Source organism: Eschrichtius robustus, chromosome 6, assembly GCF_028021215.1.
Source record: "Eschrichtius robustus isolate mEscRob2 chromosome 6, mEscRob2.pri, whole genome shotgun sequence".
NCBI lineage: Eukaryota > Metazoa > Chordata > Mammalia > Artiodactyla > Eschrichtiidae > Eschrichtius > Eschrichtius robustus.
Window position 1 is genome coordinate 65,034,895 of NC_090829.1, and position 17,016 is coordinate 65,051,910.

General features: G+C 40.3%; 1 protein-coding gene across 1 annotated transcript in view; it reads right to left on the reverse strand.

The window, feature by feature from the left end:
- The window catches only part of ETV5 (ETS variant transcription factor 5), a 54,670-nt gene that overhangs the window by 16,185 nt on the left and 21,469 nt on the right, over positions 1-17,016 (reverse strand). The window contains exons 6-8 of the mRNA XM_068546408.1: positions 12,279-12,408; positions 11,098-11,385; positions 651-910 (exon numbers count right to left, since the gene is read on the reverse strand). Of these exons, the coding sequence (XP_068402509.1) occupies positions 651-910; positions 11,098-11,385; positions 12,279-12,408 (678 nt within the window). The remainder of the gene's footprint in view (positions 1-650; positions 911-11,097; positions 11,386-12,278; positions 12,409-17,016) is intronic.

Sequence of the window (17,016 nt, forward strand, 5' to 3'; positions counted from 1 at the left end):
ATAGGTGTTCTAACATGTTATACCTCTCCCTGTGTACACTGGCAACAGCTGAAGGACACAGGAATTTTCCCAGATGAAAGTACTGCAACTCCTATGAAGCAGCGACTCCTATGAAGCAACCAACAGGACAAACTTTTCCATGGCGTACCCAGCACCTTATACAGCCATGACAGACCAGGCAATTTCTCAGAACACCACTCATTTCAAGAATAGAAAGAATCCCATCCTGCATGTGGACTCTCTTATATTTGTATTGGGAGTTTAATGGGTCACTGTATTCAAAAAGAAAGCCACAAAACCAGAGGCAGGACTAAAATGCAGAAATAATATCCCGTGTCCAGTGACTCAAAAGGTAACCGGTCTTAAGAAAGGACATCACCAAGACTGGATGGCGGCAATCCTCAGGCTCGGACTCAGATGTACTGTGACCACTTCCGACTGCCTACTGCTCTTCCTACCATTTGCATGGCTTTTCTGTTTTGTTTTGTATTCAGTTATGCATAGACATGTTTGCTTTACTAGCTCCTAAGTTCTTTGAGGGCAAATTTTATAAAACTACTCCCCAAAGCCCTGCACATAGAAGACAGTCAGTGACAGCCTGACAGATGAATGGGAGACTGAAGAAAGGAACGGCATGATTTTATGCTTACCTGAATCAACGCAGTAATCCCGGGGCTCCTGCTTGATTCCCATTGGTGACTGGAATCCATGTGCTGGGGGGCCCGGCATGCCTGGGACCCCATGTTCATAGAGTGGGTCATGGTATTCTTGTTTGAATCCCTGAGGGGGTGGGGGAGGTGCAGGGACGATAGGTTCTGACATTTGCCGGTGGTAATTGGGGCGATTATCTCCAGGAACTCCTGACTGAGGAGGGAAGGGGTGGCAGGGTTCAGACAGTTGTCTCTGAAATCTGCAAGAAGAAAGTAGTAGTTACATTGTTAAGTAAGAACAAGATGAATACCTTCTATGATCTAGCATTGAGGATTAGAAGTCCAGATTAATGGAATTATTTGCAGAGTACTTATTAATGCTTATTTCTGGACATCTTAGACTCTTCCCAAAATTATATCGCACATTTCAAACCTCCTGAGTCAGGGACTGGCCAAAAAAATAAATAAATAAAACAATGACATGGTAGCATCTTATTTTCCATGCATTTTAATTTCATGCACAGTCTGTGTATAGTTGGGCCAGATTACGTATCTGAATATATAAAACCAATTATTTGCAAATATCACATGTTATGCTTGTTTACTCGTTCATTCATTCTCTAACCTGTAGACAGAATTAATTTTTAAAGACAGAGGAGTATTTAACCAGAAGTTAACCAGTTAGCAAACGTAGTTAAAAAAAAAAAAAGCCTACATGTAATAGCAATCAAAGCCATAAAATCCCTAGGAATAATCCGGAAATGTGTAGGCTATACAAGAATAAAATCTTAAAACTATTTTCTAAGCAACAGATCTAATGAAAGAAAATATTTAGGACTAGGAAGGTGTTCACTCACTGAAAATTATTCTGTAAAAGCAATTCCTTCCCAACCAACTTGACAAAATGATTCTAAACTTTAAAAGATTAAGAAAGAAATAATGATCTATTAGATTGACAAATATTATAAAGCCACAATAATAGGAATACAAAGAATGAAAGATAGGCATGTCAAAGGAATCCAACGAGAAGTCACAAACTGTCAAGCATATTCCAGAATATGCTACTTGTTAAGGTTAGCATTTCAAGTAAGAGGGGAAAAAGATCTCTGTTTTATACCACATGCCAAAATTTTTATATAAAGATTTCGATGTGAAACCACGATAGTAAATACATATGAAAACATATCTTGGAGTGAGGAAAAACCTTTCAATACATCATACCAACAGCAAAAATCATGAAGATAAATATGGATATATCTCCTTGTATAAATTTCTGTAAGTCAATAAACACCAGAAACCTAAAGAAAAACAATAAACTGGGGGAAAAAATCTATAATAGTCAGAAAATACCAGAAACAAGGCCCCAAATTAAACAAACTGAGGAAAAATCTCTAACAGATACAGTAATGTTAATACTGTTGATATAAAGAGCTTTTAAAAAATCAATAAAAGATGGACACGCCAACAGAAAAAATGGGTAAAGAACATAAACGGGGAAATCACTAAAGAAGGGATGCAAATGGTCATAGACAAAAAGTTTAACTTCATTAGTAATCAAAAAAAGTAAGTTTTAAAAGTCAACAATGTAACCCTATAATATTAAGGTCTTACTCTCTACTTTTAGTTTGATCCTATTGATAGTTTTAATCAAATAATTTGAATTTGATCTGAATCAATCTGTGACAACAGGTGGCCAATAGATTTCTAGAACATCAAGACTTAAAATCGTAAACTGAAGAGATTTGTGTGCAGATAAAACACTGTTTAGATCAGGGTATAGCGTGGCTCTCACTTTGTGAGTCTTTACTATCTTACTAAAAGCAGCACCACAAGACCATTTTATAACATGAAGATCACCAAACTATTTTATATATATTTATCCTTTTATCCCACACACCAAAAGCATCAGAATCTGCCTGGCTAATTATTTAAACAAGCTTTATGAACTCTGTAAGGTTCAGTGGGCACTGAATGCATTACAGTGGATTGTCACCAGGAGCGCAATTTTCAAGGTTGCTGTTATTTAAGGAAACCCTTCTGTGGTCTTTGAAGTGTAAATTTGAAACTTGGGTTTAGGCTTGACCTTTAGAATACAGGCACCAGGAGCATGCTGCACCTGATTTTTTTTTTTAACGCAAATTCTGAAGAAGTGGCCAGAAAAGAAAGTGAAGATACTCTTTAGGGCTTTTTAAAATAACGTACCCAAAGTTTATGCTAGCAGGAACAGTAACGAGGGCACCCACTGTCCATGTTCTCTCCCTCCCCCGCTCTGCAACCTTCCTAGCACCTTCCAAAGTAACCTCCACAAATCACTTCCTCGATGGCTCTGAGACAGCACCGAACCGCTCAGTTCTGTAACCAGAGCCTGTGCAGCTGGCAGGCCCAATCACTGCACTTCCGCTCAGCGCTCATCTTCTCACTTTCCAGAATGAAACTCTAGAGTTGGCCTGCTATGGCCCCCTCAGGAAAAGGTACTTCCAGGTGGGCACCAGCCAGCAACCCTCATCCCCTCCCCCCAGCATAACTTTAAGGATGCATGAAGCTTACAGGCCTGGGATCTGCAGAACAGATTCTATAACTGGGATTGTTTTGTCCTAGTTTGTTTTGAGGGAGCGGGGGTGGCAAAGGGGAGCTTAAGGGTAGGTCACAAAACCAACATATTTGGAAGAAAGATTCTCTCAGAGCTTGCTGCCGATAATGGCTTTTATTTGCAGAGATTAGTAAAGTGATTCAGTTCTTGTCCTCAAATACATTCTGTGAACTTTACTCACTGACCTTCATTTGAACCCCCTTCCCCTTTCTGCAATCCTTCTGAAGTATCTAAGAATGTGTTGTATACATAGCACAGCTATGACAGAGATGCCTCTTGTTTACTGAGGCAGGCAATCATTTTCAGTGGAGGGGTGGCTCGGTTCCTAACAGACCTCTTCTTCCTCCTGATAACCACTCCCCCTTCCACCACCCCCTCACCCCATGATCCCAACAGATTTCAGGCCATAGTGAGCTCACAGTTGGTAAGCAAAAGGAGACTTCTGACTACTGAGCAAGCCTAAATTCAATAGGTTACAGATTAAGGCTTTTTTCAGTGCCAGTTTATTTAAAGAATCAGTTATTTATTTATTTGTCAGATTTATATAGCGCCTTTCCTCCCAAGAGCTCACCCACGCTACCAACATTTGGTTTACATTATGAAAACCGTTAGATGCTTTTTCTGCATTTCCTTTTCGGTTTCTGCTGCCAACACATAGAGTAAACACAATCCTTAGAGAAAAAAGGAGAAAAGTGTGGATTCAACGAAGGCTACACAGTGGCAGGCTATGGGTGCCAGGTGAAGTAGAGTGACAGTTCAGAGGCTAGCCGAGAGATGATACAGAAAATTGGCTAAGAAACCACCACCACGTACTTAATATTTCCGTTAAAGCTAAGAGAAGATAGAAAATAGAGAAGCAGCATAGCTGGGTAAGAGGCTCTGGCTGCGAAGTCAGAACACACTGGGCTGAAATCCAATCTCTACCCCTTACTAGCTGTGTGACCTTGGGTTAGTTACGTAAATGCTCTGAGCCTCAGTTTCCTCATCAGGAAAATAAGGACAGTCGGGTTACTTGTCCCAAAGATCTGTCGTAAAGATTACATAAGATACTGTGTGAGACAGGGCCCAGCACGCTGCTGAGTTCTTGATTTTATGTTACCTTCAAATGTCACCATCAACTCCCCATGCCACCCTGACCCCCACAGTAAGCTAAATTCAGAAGGTATTCAAATGTAAGGGAAGATCTTAAGGAGCTGGGAGAAGACTTTCCTCCACACAAAATAAGAGTCTCCTAGCTGCCTAGTCAGTCTCCTGTCTCAGAAAGAGAATGCTGACTTTTATTCCGGGTGGTAACATACCACCTAACTTCACATAATATTGATTTTCCTGACATATACCAAGAGCCAGGCACTGCTGCAAAACAAAACCCACACATTGTCCCTAAAAAGCCCAAAGAACTCTGAAACAGCTCTCAGGACTCTTGTGAGGCCTGTTGGCATTGCTTAAACTCAAATTGGCTTAAACTCAAATTGGCCTATCTAAACTATGGTAAAACATAAAGAGATGAGGAACAAAATATGTCCTTTAAAGGCCTAGATATTTGTCTGATTTCTCATGATCTAATATGGAAGAAAAAAGGTGATGTAAATACAAGATGTTACCAGGAGATTAGATGGTGAAAGTATTAGTTTTACGTGTACAACATTAGTAAGTCTAATGATGAAAAGATTTAGGGATACAGGGAGCTTTACATTTTTAAAACTTAACATTAAACAGTGAACCAACTAAAGTTTCTGTTGTAGTATCTACATCATTTAAGGAAGATTCCTTTAGGATAGTTTTCTTTATAGAACATAGAAGTGATTTTTGAAATAAAATTGTCATGGAAACATTGAGTACTTTCCCTGTGCCCATGTGACTTCATCTAATTCACCCAATGAGCTAGTATTCTCCCATTTGCAGATGAAGAAACCAAAGCTTAGAAAAGTTAAATGCCTGCCTGAGGTCACACAGATAGGAGAGACGTAAGTGAGAGAGCAGTGTATTCCAAAATTCTTAGATAGGAAGTAGCAGAGCTGGGATTCAATCTCAGGCTGTTAGTCTGTCCAACTCCAGAGCCATTGGCCTATACTATTTGTACAATTGTTTCTATAATTGTTTTTAAATACCCTCTTGATGACATTTAAATAACAGTCCTATAGTCCAGGCAGCTAGAAAACTCCCGTATGTTTGGAAATCAAGAAATATATATTTTAAGAACTCCAGGATTGAAGAAATAATAGAAAACACTTGGAACTGAATTTTTTAAATACCGCAAATCAGAACCTGTGGGATACAGCTAAAGCAGGACTTGGGAAGGGAGATCAAATAACTGATTGTCCCAGCCATGATATTTTGGGGAGTGAAAAGGCAAACTATTAGCAATTACTTTCATAAACCATAAGTGACCCAGGAAAAACTGAATGTTTGGTCACCCCAGCCTTAGGAGAAATTTTATTTGGTTATATGGTTATAGTATAAAGAAAGAAAGCTAAAAAAATTAATGAGCAAATCATCCAACCAAAGAAGTTAGAAAAAACAGAATAAGCAAAGAAAATAGAGTAAAACATTTTAGTAGGAGCAGAAATCAATGAAATAGAAAACATCCAATAGAAAGAATGAGCAAAGCCAGAGTTGATTTGTTGAAAAGATGAGTGATATAATCTGCTAAGACTAAGAAGGTCTAGATAAATAGCATCAAAAATGAAAAATGGATAAACAGATGCTATAGAGGTTGTTAAAAGGACATTACGAACAGCTTTATGCCAATTAATTTTAAAACTCGTAAAACAGAAAAATTCCTAGAAAAATAATTTATTAAATTCACTCAATTAAATAGGAATCCCCAGAGCAAGGCCATAAAAGGTGAAGACACTGAAGCAACCAGTAATTAAAAAATCTTCCCACAAAGAAAACATCAGGCCCAAATGGTTTTACTGGTAAATTCTTCCAAAAATTCAAGGAATGAAAAACCCCAAATTCACACGAGCTATTCTGGAATATGTAGAAAGGAGAATACCCTCTACTCATTTGGTGAGTATAACCTCAATGCTAAAACCCAACAAGGACAATATAAGAAAGAGAAAGTATACATTATTCTTAATCATAAATACAAATGCAGAAGTCCTAAATATATATTGGAAAACCTAGCCCAGCAATGTATAAATGATAATACATAACAAATAATCTTGCCTTATCACAAGTATATGAGGTTGGCTTCATATAACTCAATGTAATTCATAACATTGAAAAATTAAAGGAGAAAATTTGTTTGATCCTCTCAATAGAGGCAGAAAAAGTGTTTGATAAGACTCAGTATGTATGTAGTCATATTAAAAAATGTCAGTACACTAGGGAAAGAAGGAAATTTCCTTTAGCTTGATAAAAGGTAAAAAAAATTAAAAAGACCCAAAATCAACCCCCCACCCCCCAAAAAAACCTATAGTAAACATGGGGAAATGCAGAAAACAAGCTCTTTTAAGATTCAGAACCAAAAAAAACCCCATACTCGAACCATTAGAAGTACATTATTCAGTCTGTCAAAGAAGGTTCCATTAAGCATCTATGAAACTCAGTTTTGGATCCTAAAGTGAATTTGCGCTGCCACACATAACACGCTGTTAACAGGAGTGTGTGGAGAGGCATGTGTCAGACAGGCTACAAGTGTGACTCACTGTCAAGTTCTTCCCTCTCTAAAAACTACGAAATATGAAGGACAAAAATGAATAGCCATTTATTAGGGACGGACTTTAAGAGAGGAAGTAGAAGCAAGAAAAAAACTTGCATATATTACATCTCTTAATCTAGCATCTTTAGGGAATAAATAGTTTTCTATTAAATCACAATTCTAGAAAACGTAGGCTCATCCTTTAAGCTCTGAAGTTTCGATCATAACCACTGAGGGAACCTTCTCAACCAGGCCATTCACTCCTTTAGATTGTGTGGCACACAACAGACCCTTTCTTGATGACTCTGGGGACTCGGTTCTGACTATCGATTTCAGTGTGATAGCCTATTGCGATACTGATGCCCTTAGGAAGCATCAAGAAGCAGAGGATTTTTCCACCACGAGGGGTATCTCCTTAAATTTTGTCTTTTCTTGAGTTTTTGCTTCTTGATGCCATGTAAGTGCGACAGCAGTGTATTCCAAAATTCTTAGATGATGCTTTTCTTAGTGGAGTCTCTTCAGTTGAATTGTGGGGACTCAACTTGAGATGGATGACAAATGGAATAGTAAAGATGAAAACATATCTGGCCAGGACTATGGGCATAACATAGGAATGTTTTCTAAGTTCCTCCACCCAGCACATGTAAACATCGTAAACAGCACAGTGAAAACTCCTGTGAGAGTGGAAAAGCTGCATGAGAAGCACTCCTCCTTCTCAAGGAGCAGCTGCTCTTTAAGGATAAATGGAACATGTCTGAACATGCCAAATTACATGGTTTTTTTTTTTTTCCTCCTCCTTGAGGGTAGGAAATAACGAACATAAATCACGGCTTTCAAACACAGTATTTATCTTCTAAAAGTGAATTTTGAGTTGTAAAGAATTATATACTAAGATTATACAAAACATTAAGAATGTACTCTTGACTGGATTATATTTTACTTGTTTAAAGTATAATCTTAGCAAACAATCGCTATCAATAAACATTGAAGACAAGATACTGAGCTAAATGTGGTCTAAAGAAAGGGGTCTAAGTCATGATTTTTAAATCTCAAAGAGTTTGCTCTAGTCAACTGAAGAAATAAGGCACTCTGAGCAAAACAGAAAATATAGGTGTTACAATGTGGGCTTAGATAAGTGATGTGGGAATTAAGTAGGATTTTGTAGTTTAAGAGATGGATAAAGTTCTGGTAGTTTAGGAGATAAAGAGATAGATAAAATTCAAGGTCGAAATGGATTTCTCAAGGTCCCTTACTCAGCTTTCAGTAGATTGTTAGCAACCTTCCTCCTGCAAGCATAACCAAAATGGTGTACTTATATGTTAATGTTTTGGCTTCTAAGTGTAGGACCCTGTATTTGGCTATGTGACCTTTAGGAAGTCCTTTAGATGCTCTGAGGTCTGATTTTTTTTCCTTATCTGTAAAATGGGGTTTTTGTTTTTTTACTCTGCCTTGGTTACAGAGCTGTTAAAAAAAAAAAAAAAAAAAAAAGCTCAAATAAGACTATATTTCCTTCTATCCTGCAAAATATCACATTTTTGTTATGGGGTTAGTTTTGAAGCAATAGTCCCTCTAATTTAAATTAAAAGTCAGCAAAGAACAAGCTACAGTTACAAACTAAAGTAATCTGCCCCACTTTCAGGCAGCTATAAGTTATTGAGTATGTAATTACTAAGCTTGTAATCATACACGACTACAATTCCTATTACTTTTACAAAATCAGACTAGGGATTTTAGTTTGTCTCATTTTATGCACGCTATCCAGTATCTACAAGCAAAATCAATTGTCATGTTTTTGATGTATTCTGCACCACACAGATATCAAATCTCATTAATAACAGACAAGGGCAATAAGAACAAAATTCAGAGTATTGAGTACTTGCTGCTTAAAAAGAAAAAAAAGATGAGTTGGAGTAGGCGTGGGGGGTAGAAGAGAGGGTGGCACCATGATGTCCCAAAGTGTGACAATAATATTTCCAGGTCCTGCCCCAAAACCACAACTCCATCTCTGGGGTAGAGCAAGAAATCTGCATTATTAATAGCCCCCCACGGGGACTCCTGTGTACCCTCAGCTTGGAGACTACAGTGGTCTGGGGTAGAAGCCTAAGCACCCAGTCTTGCTTGTATTTTACCTCTCTAGGCGCCTGCCCTTCACCCCAATTTTCTCAAGGATCTCTATCACTTCCGTGTGTGTGAGGTATTTTTATTTCAGACCCACCATTCCTAAAGGCAGAGGGGAAGGGGAAGTGAGTGCAAGGCGAACAAGCAGATTTCAGGGAGGAATCACCCCTCAAAAGAAATACCTACTTTCTGGCTCCTGCCTTTGGACACCTGAGGACAGACACTCAAATCTCAGGGATCAAATGTCCTCCTTTTGGGAGGAGGCAAACCTACTTCATCACTGAGACTAAGGCTCCCTGTCTGCCAGGGCTGCAAGGGGATGAATAACCACAGCAGAACTAGGGGATTTCTCCCCCAGTGTAGTTAGCCATTGACACCATCTGTTTACACAGGCCCCTGGATAAGAAACAGAGATTGGGAGGAAATAGGAATAAAATAGACGGAACACAAAGTAATTTTCCTTTCTGTATGGTGTAATAAATATAAAGTTTGCTAACTATTTCAAATACCAAACATATACCCCACCCCAACCCTCCTCTTCAATTAATAATCCCTGTAGAAAATCAGAAAGATACTGTTTAAAAACATAAAACCAGAAAAAATTATTGCAATAAAAATGGCATCCAGGCTCGAGTTCACCAGCTGGCAGGCCTGAGGGTGATTCTGCCCACAGAGAGGCTTTGTTTAGTCTGCAAAGTGTTACTGCTGTTTTAAATTTGAATTAGTTGCCAGCTTAAAACAAAACAAAACAAAAAAACCTCAAACAAACCTGGAATTTCTACATAAAAATCCAAATTTCCAAATTTTGAAAAACTCTAAGACTATTATTACAAGGCAAGAACTAGCAAAAGCTTCGTGGTAGCTGTCTCCTTCAGATGAGCTCCCAGTGGAAAGCAAGACCCACCACTGAGCCAGCCCCCAGTCAGCACTCTCCCCTCAGGCCCCGTATATCATTGGCGTTTGTGGCCCCCTGGCTTCAGCAGGGGAATAAACACTAACCAAACAAGTTATGTAGTTCTTTATGGTGACTTTCACAGCAAAGGGGGAAGGGAATTGGAACCAGACAAGAGTGCTTACTTTTCTACATTTCATCTAGAAATAAAGAAAGTGACCTCCAATTAAATACCAGCAGGCATCTGGGTTGGACCAGGCCAGGGGAAGAAACACTCATACATCCTTCCTCTCCTGTCCTCCTCCCCCACGCCCACCTATGCAGAGCAAGAAAGACAGAAAGGACAAACAACAGTCACCACCTGGCAGCCCTTGGTAACCACAGACAACTACCCGCTATGTTATCTCCTCATCCCACAGGGACTTGAAATAAAAAAAAGACAGGTCCGCAGAATATCCTGTATAAAGGAAGGTGACAAGCATCCAAAGTTCTAGAATACTGCAGATAATGGACTTTGAAGGCTGGGACCTAAGAGGTTAAGTTTGGTGTTTGCAGAGTAGATTCCTTTTACATTTTAGTTTTTTTGAGAATGAATGACTTTGGACAAGTTATTCCTGATGCCTCAATTTCCTTATTAAGAATGTAGAACTACCTGGAGTGAAGTCAAGATCTCTATCTCAAAAGTGAAAAATTATAAATAAGGTCCTTGGGTAATCCCCTACTGTAAAAATGTGTTAAAAATCAAATGAGTAATAATACCTCCTATAACTCAGCAATCTTCCCTAATACGTAAGTAAAATGGTAATAAAGTATTTATGGGTAGCATAAACCAAAGTGCAATTCTAGCAAGCAGCATCCAATGAGGAGCCAGGAAACCTGCCCTCAGCCATGGTCAACGGACTGTGCATCCTGAGCAGGCCCCTCTTCCTCTGCCTCTGCAATGGGGAGAGTACCAGCTACCTCTCCCCTACCTACTTCACAAGGATGTCGTAATGTCTATAACGCATGTGCAGTACCTCAGGTACAGGGTGATATATAAACAGGTCATATTCATATTATTAGTAGTCTTACCTCACAAGACGTCTCAATGGAATGAGAACTTTATAGGTACCTGGTAAATATGACTAACTGCTTCCCCTCTCCCTGGGAGGTAAAGGGGAGGGGGAAGGAGGCAGTAAAGGAAGCCCAGATATGCACCCACCTCTGTTCTGATGGATACTGGCTTTCAGGCATCATCTTTGGCATCTGCAGGGGCTGATGTGGCGGCCGGGGGACCGCAAAGGTTTGCTGCTGTGGTCCAGGTTCTGGAAGTGAATGAGGGCTGGGGGTGGGGCCCACACCTGGTACTGGGCCAGCTGCAGGGGCATGTGCCGAGGTGGGCAGAGTTGCCTGAGGCGGGGGAAATAGGGAATTCTGATGGGTAGGCGACAGTGGGGTGGTAGGAGGGGTTAATGGCTTGAACCCAGAGGGAGGCTTCCTATCATAGGCACTGTAAACAGAAAAAGAGAAGGAACCATTTAGCTGCAATGAAGCCATTAGCATGGTCACCAGGTCCAGCTTGCAGCCCACGGTTGCCAGGAAATGACAGCATTAACATAGTTAAATTGCTGGCAGCCCCGAGGGAATATTTGTACCTCTGAAAAGTGACAAACACACTGCGTCACAGGGACTTGTTTAACACTTCTAGTGATTCTTCTCAAAGATAATTTTAGCCTCTGCTTCCGGTTTCCTTTTTCCCCGTTTCTAAAAGAATTCTCCATGTATGCGTGTGCAGGGGTGGATAGATGAGGGGAGAAAGTATGCCTTGGGAGGAGTTTTCTGGCCCCCTCTCCAAGAATTCCAGGGTTCCCAGGAATTAGAATCTTTATTGAAGATAAATTTCTGCTGTAACATCACTTAACAACTCTTCTTCTCCCCCTTTCAGGCAGGTCTGTGTTTATCTTCCAGAGCAAAGAATGATTTAAAATTAAAGCTTCATTCCTGGGGCTTGGATATTCTTAAGTAAAGGGCACAAGCATGGGGACTTTTTCATATATTCTGATTTGAAGATTACTTCTTTGGTGCTTAAAGTTCACATTAACATATGATAGACATGAAGAAGCATATATTCCCTCCCTCGAAGCCACAGATCAAATATCCCAGCATTCACGGTTCTTTCCCTTAGGAGGGCTCAGTACCCCATGAACTCAGTACCCCGGAGAGCCGATTTAACAGTTTTGCATTTTACGTGCAGACAAAGCCGCATTTGGACTGGCTACACCTAGAGGATCATTACACTGCCACGAAAGATGGGGTGCGCTACACTGAGCATCTGCTGAATAATACTGAAAGCAATCAGCGTGCCGGCCACTTCCAGGCCAGCCTTCCTCTGGCTCCACTTACCAATAGTTGTAGAGGCACTTTTCTCCATAATTAGCACCGAGAGCCGGTTCATGGCTACAGGACGACAGCTCGGAGGAGGGGCTGTGCAGCTCCCGTTTGATCTTGGCTGGAGGTGGGGCATGAAGCACCACTAAAATCAGAAGAGGGATGAGGGAGGAACAGAGGACAGCTGATTAACAGGGAGCACAATGCTTCCTTCTGCAAAACCCTATACTAGCTGATTGTTCTTGGAACTCGTGTCAAATCACATGCCAGAGAAAGCCCAACCCTTAACACAGAGCCTACCATCTAAAACCAATGAAAAGTTCTTTAAAGTCAGAAATCATCATCTGACACTTTACATTAGCCAAGTCTGTTTTCACCAAACTTCTTTGGTGTTGGGTCTGCTTCCTAGCAGCTCTGAGGCCCTTAAAGATCCTGTAGGTGATGAAAAATCTTCAAGAAAAATGCAGGTGTGATAGAATACCAAGAATTGCAGATAAGAACAATTTTGTTTCTGAAAAGGACAAAACAACACCAAAAATATACCGGTAGACATTACACATTAGCTTATCAAAGGCTTAAAATTGCTGTGGCAAAATACAGAGGCATATATACAAATTAAATATATGACTTTTAAAAAAATACATGATTTTGAAAAGTCCTTCCTCAAGCAACTAAATATTAGCTCTGAGTAAGAAATACTCAGTTTTAGGGGCATTTCAAAAATTTTAAAAGCAAAGGAATACAACGATGGACAAAACCACAACCGAGGAGAGGTTAACTGCATACAGGAGGAGGCCTGGAAACCTCTGTGCTCGTGTCGGCTCCATGCCTGTCCTAGTACCCGGCCACGAAGGGCAGGCTCTCATAACCAATCCTTTCACAGATCGTGCCAATCACTTTTCCTAAATTGATAGCATACAGAGCTGTTGCTTTATGTTTAGAAGTCGACTGCACATTCCATACGTGATTCTGAGAGGGCAGAAGAGTAAGAGTTTTTCAAACCAAGGTGACTTAACACGCAGTGGCAAAACCCAACCAGTTTTGTCTTTTCTGCCGTATCTAGGAACTAACTCATTTTAGAGAGGGCGTTTTACCCAAAGTGGAAGGGCAAACTCTAAAGATGCCGCGTCGTAAGGGTTGTCTTCTAGCTACGGGCTAGAATTGCTACTCTCTGTCCAGCATCTGGGAAGGAGAGGGAGGGGAACGAGTTAAGCTTTCCTGCCAGCTGTTCTCCACTGGATCCAAATTCTCATTAAATAGCTAACAGAGCTTAGTGCTCTGGTGACCCACTAAAGTTTTCTGTTCCACTCAATCTTTACTTATAAGCCATCTTCCAGGAGCTTGGTTTTCTTAGTGATTCTATTAGGGAGAATTAGCTAAAGGATCATCCCTTTCCTGTCTGGTAAGACTCAACAATCTTCCCACCAACTGGTTTCTCAGGTGCCTCCTCCAACCCCTGAATTCTGGACTCAGAAGTGAACAAATGAGACTGAAGACTAGATCACAGATGACAAGTTTATAAAGCAAAGTCCTGCCAGGGACTGACTGGCAAGGGCAGGTTTTCATTATTCCTTTCCTACATAATGCCAACTGCTTTTCCCGAACATGCAAAATAAGTTCAGAACTGGCAGATTATATTTAGAAGTCATTAGAGTCTCTCTTGTGATTTTTTTGATGGTGACATCATGGCAGCCAACCCTCAATTGCTATCAAATGTTTTCAGACATTCAGACACAGAAAATGGCTAAGCTTGTTGTTGTTAGAATGTTGTTAGTAAACGAGAAGGGAGAATTGACGACTTGACACAGAAAACCATTTCTCCAATGCAGTGGATGCTCTGGTGGTTCTCGGCACTGCCCCTGTGGCATTGCTTCTCCTCTTACCAGTCTTCTGCCATAAAAGTTTTGGCAAGATAATGAGGGAAGGTGATGATGCCTCAGCGTAAACAGAAGTTACATGTCCTGGAAAGTACTTTTCTGACTCTATCTAAAGAAAATCATTTATAATCACTGTTTTACCGAAGTTTGGAGAGTAAACAAGTTATGGCATTATTCAATTTTCTCACTTCAGGTTTTAGAAATGTTTTGACATTTTCACAATATTGTTATAAAAGTTACCAGCTTTGATGACAGGACTAACAACAGAGGGTGAACCAAAGTTTCCCAGGAAGCAAACTTTCATAATGTCTTCAGGAATAGTATATACCCATTTTGAAAGAGAATCTAAGCTTTTGGCTAACTGGATGTCCTGATTCCCTCAAATCTACACAGTACTCTTAGTGTGTACTACACCATTTTGGCTCTTGATTGTATGGTGTCTTCTACCACACCAAACTGTCCTATACCTGGAATCTTATGTTCTCTAACCAAAGGAGGAGTTCAAGAAATAGCTGATGAGTGCTACGGTCTGAATGTTTGTGACCCCCAAAATTCATATGTTGAAATCCTAATGCCCTATGTGATATTAGGGGGAGGGGCTTTTGGGAGGTGATTAGGTCACAAGGGCACAGCTATCTGAGGACACAAGTCTGTGACCTGGAGGGGAGCCCTCACCCAACCATGCTGGCATCATGATCTCAAACTTCCAGCCTCCAGAACAGTGAGAAATAAATTTCTGTTGTTTGTTAGCTCCCCAGTCTGTGGTACTATAGCAGCCTGAATCAACTACGATAATAAGTGATTGAATGGGTTATATTTCCAATTAATTCTTAACCTTGAAGGTAGGGACCACATTTACCCTTCAAGGCTAGGCACGATGTTAGTCATAAATATTCTTTCCCTCAGGAATCAACCATTCGAAGGAGGGAGAGAGAGAAGAGTGGTACAGAGCAGGAACGAGAATTGGAAGTTTCACAGATAACGGACAGGAAAGCCAGTAGGGGCCCTGTGGAGGGGTTAGGACGAAGGCTCGGTCTCCAAAGGGACTGCTGGGCCAGAGGATGTATGAAGGAGCCTGATGGTGGTATGCACTAGTCAGAGCTAGTCGTGTATTTTAAGCAGGAACTTAGAAGTCCAAGGAATGCTCCTTGCTTTCAGCCTGTTCCCTCTTTGTAAAATGAGATAGGTGATGCTGCCTTCAGAAGTTAAGAAAATGGCACAGCACCTTGCAGATGGTGCTATGACGTTGTGTAATTATACACTGTGCTTTCAAAAACAGAGTATTTACCTTCGCATGGGCGACTTACTAAACGATGACAGAGACTGAGGACTATGAAGCACGGCAATGAATTGCAATTAAAAGAGGAGCATGAACTCCTTAGGAAGTTTGAAAAGAGATGCTACTTGACTATTTGAGTTGATAAACATTTTCTACAATTAGAAACTTTGAGTTTAAGCTCAGTTATAGAAGATGAGCCCATAAAGCCAACAGTGCCCTGAGAACAATTCCTGGCAAACGTGGGCCACCTTCCTTGTTGTAAAAATTTCTTTCATTCATTCATCCAATCATTCATTCATTGAACATCTTCCATGGGTCAGGCATCCTGAAGGTGTTGGGGATATGACGGTAAACAAAACAGACATGGCAGTCCTTTCTTCAGGGCATGCATAATTTAGTGAGAGGTCTGACTTTCAGCATCTTCCCACAGATGTAATTAGAGCTGGACTAGGGCCTCATGATCCACTTAATTCAGGCCCTTACATTTATAGATAAGGACCCTGAGGCCCAGAGGAGTTAAAGGAATTGCTCAAGGTCTTGGAGCTTCTGATATTGGAGGGGAAGGGAGGCAAGAGCCCCTTGCCTCCCATCCTAGTATTCCATCTAGAAGATCTCATTCTCCCTTCTATATCCTGCTGATCAAAATCTTCTCATTCAGATAGCTGCAGGCACTTTGGAAGGCCTGGCATCTTCTACAGCCAGTCACTGACCAGCCAGATGCCACACTGTTGCCATGGATACCATCTCGCACCCCAAATGCCCCACCCCTCCTGAAACTGCTTCTTGACATTCCCTCTTAATGCCACCTCTGAGGCAAGAACACTTTGAGTGAGCTGTCTGGACCCCTATTTGACTATAAGAACTCTGTTAAGGATTCATGCACAAATACATGAGAGTCTCTGCTTGTCAGGGGTAGGAAAGACAAGGGTGGCTGGCTGACAAGATACAAGTCCATACCTGTGGGCATGCATTACAAAGTACAATGTGCTGCTTTGTAGACCATCATAATACCATCTAAAATTTAGATACGACGTTCAGAGATCAACCAACTTAACTTCACAGTTGCTTTTCTTACTAGGGAACTCCTTGGAATATTTTTCTATCTGACACAGTGATCAAAAATCAAGCCTGATCCTAGCCAATGCAGTAAGTTAAGAAAAATGAATAGAAGGCAAAAAGATTAGAAAGAAAAATGTAACTCTCATTATTCACAGATGGCCTGGTTGGGTACACAGAAAATATTAAAGAATCCACAAAGTATAATAATCAATAAGCTAATTTACCAAGATCATTGGCTACAAGGCCAGTACATAAAAAGAATGATTTATATACACAGTAACTAAAACAACGTGACATTCAAAAAATACATTTACAATAGCAACAGATAACATCAAATACCTAGGAACACACCTAATAAAAGACATGCAAGATATCTAAACTGAAAACTATAAAACCATGAGGAAAATCAAAGAACTCTCAATAAATGGAAGAATATATTATGTTCATAGGTTGGAAGGTTGATACTGTAAAGATATCAATTCTTCCCAAATTTATGTATAGGCTCAATGTAATCCCAAACAAAATTTCACTACTATAC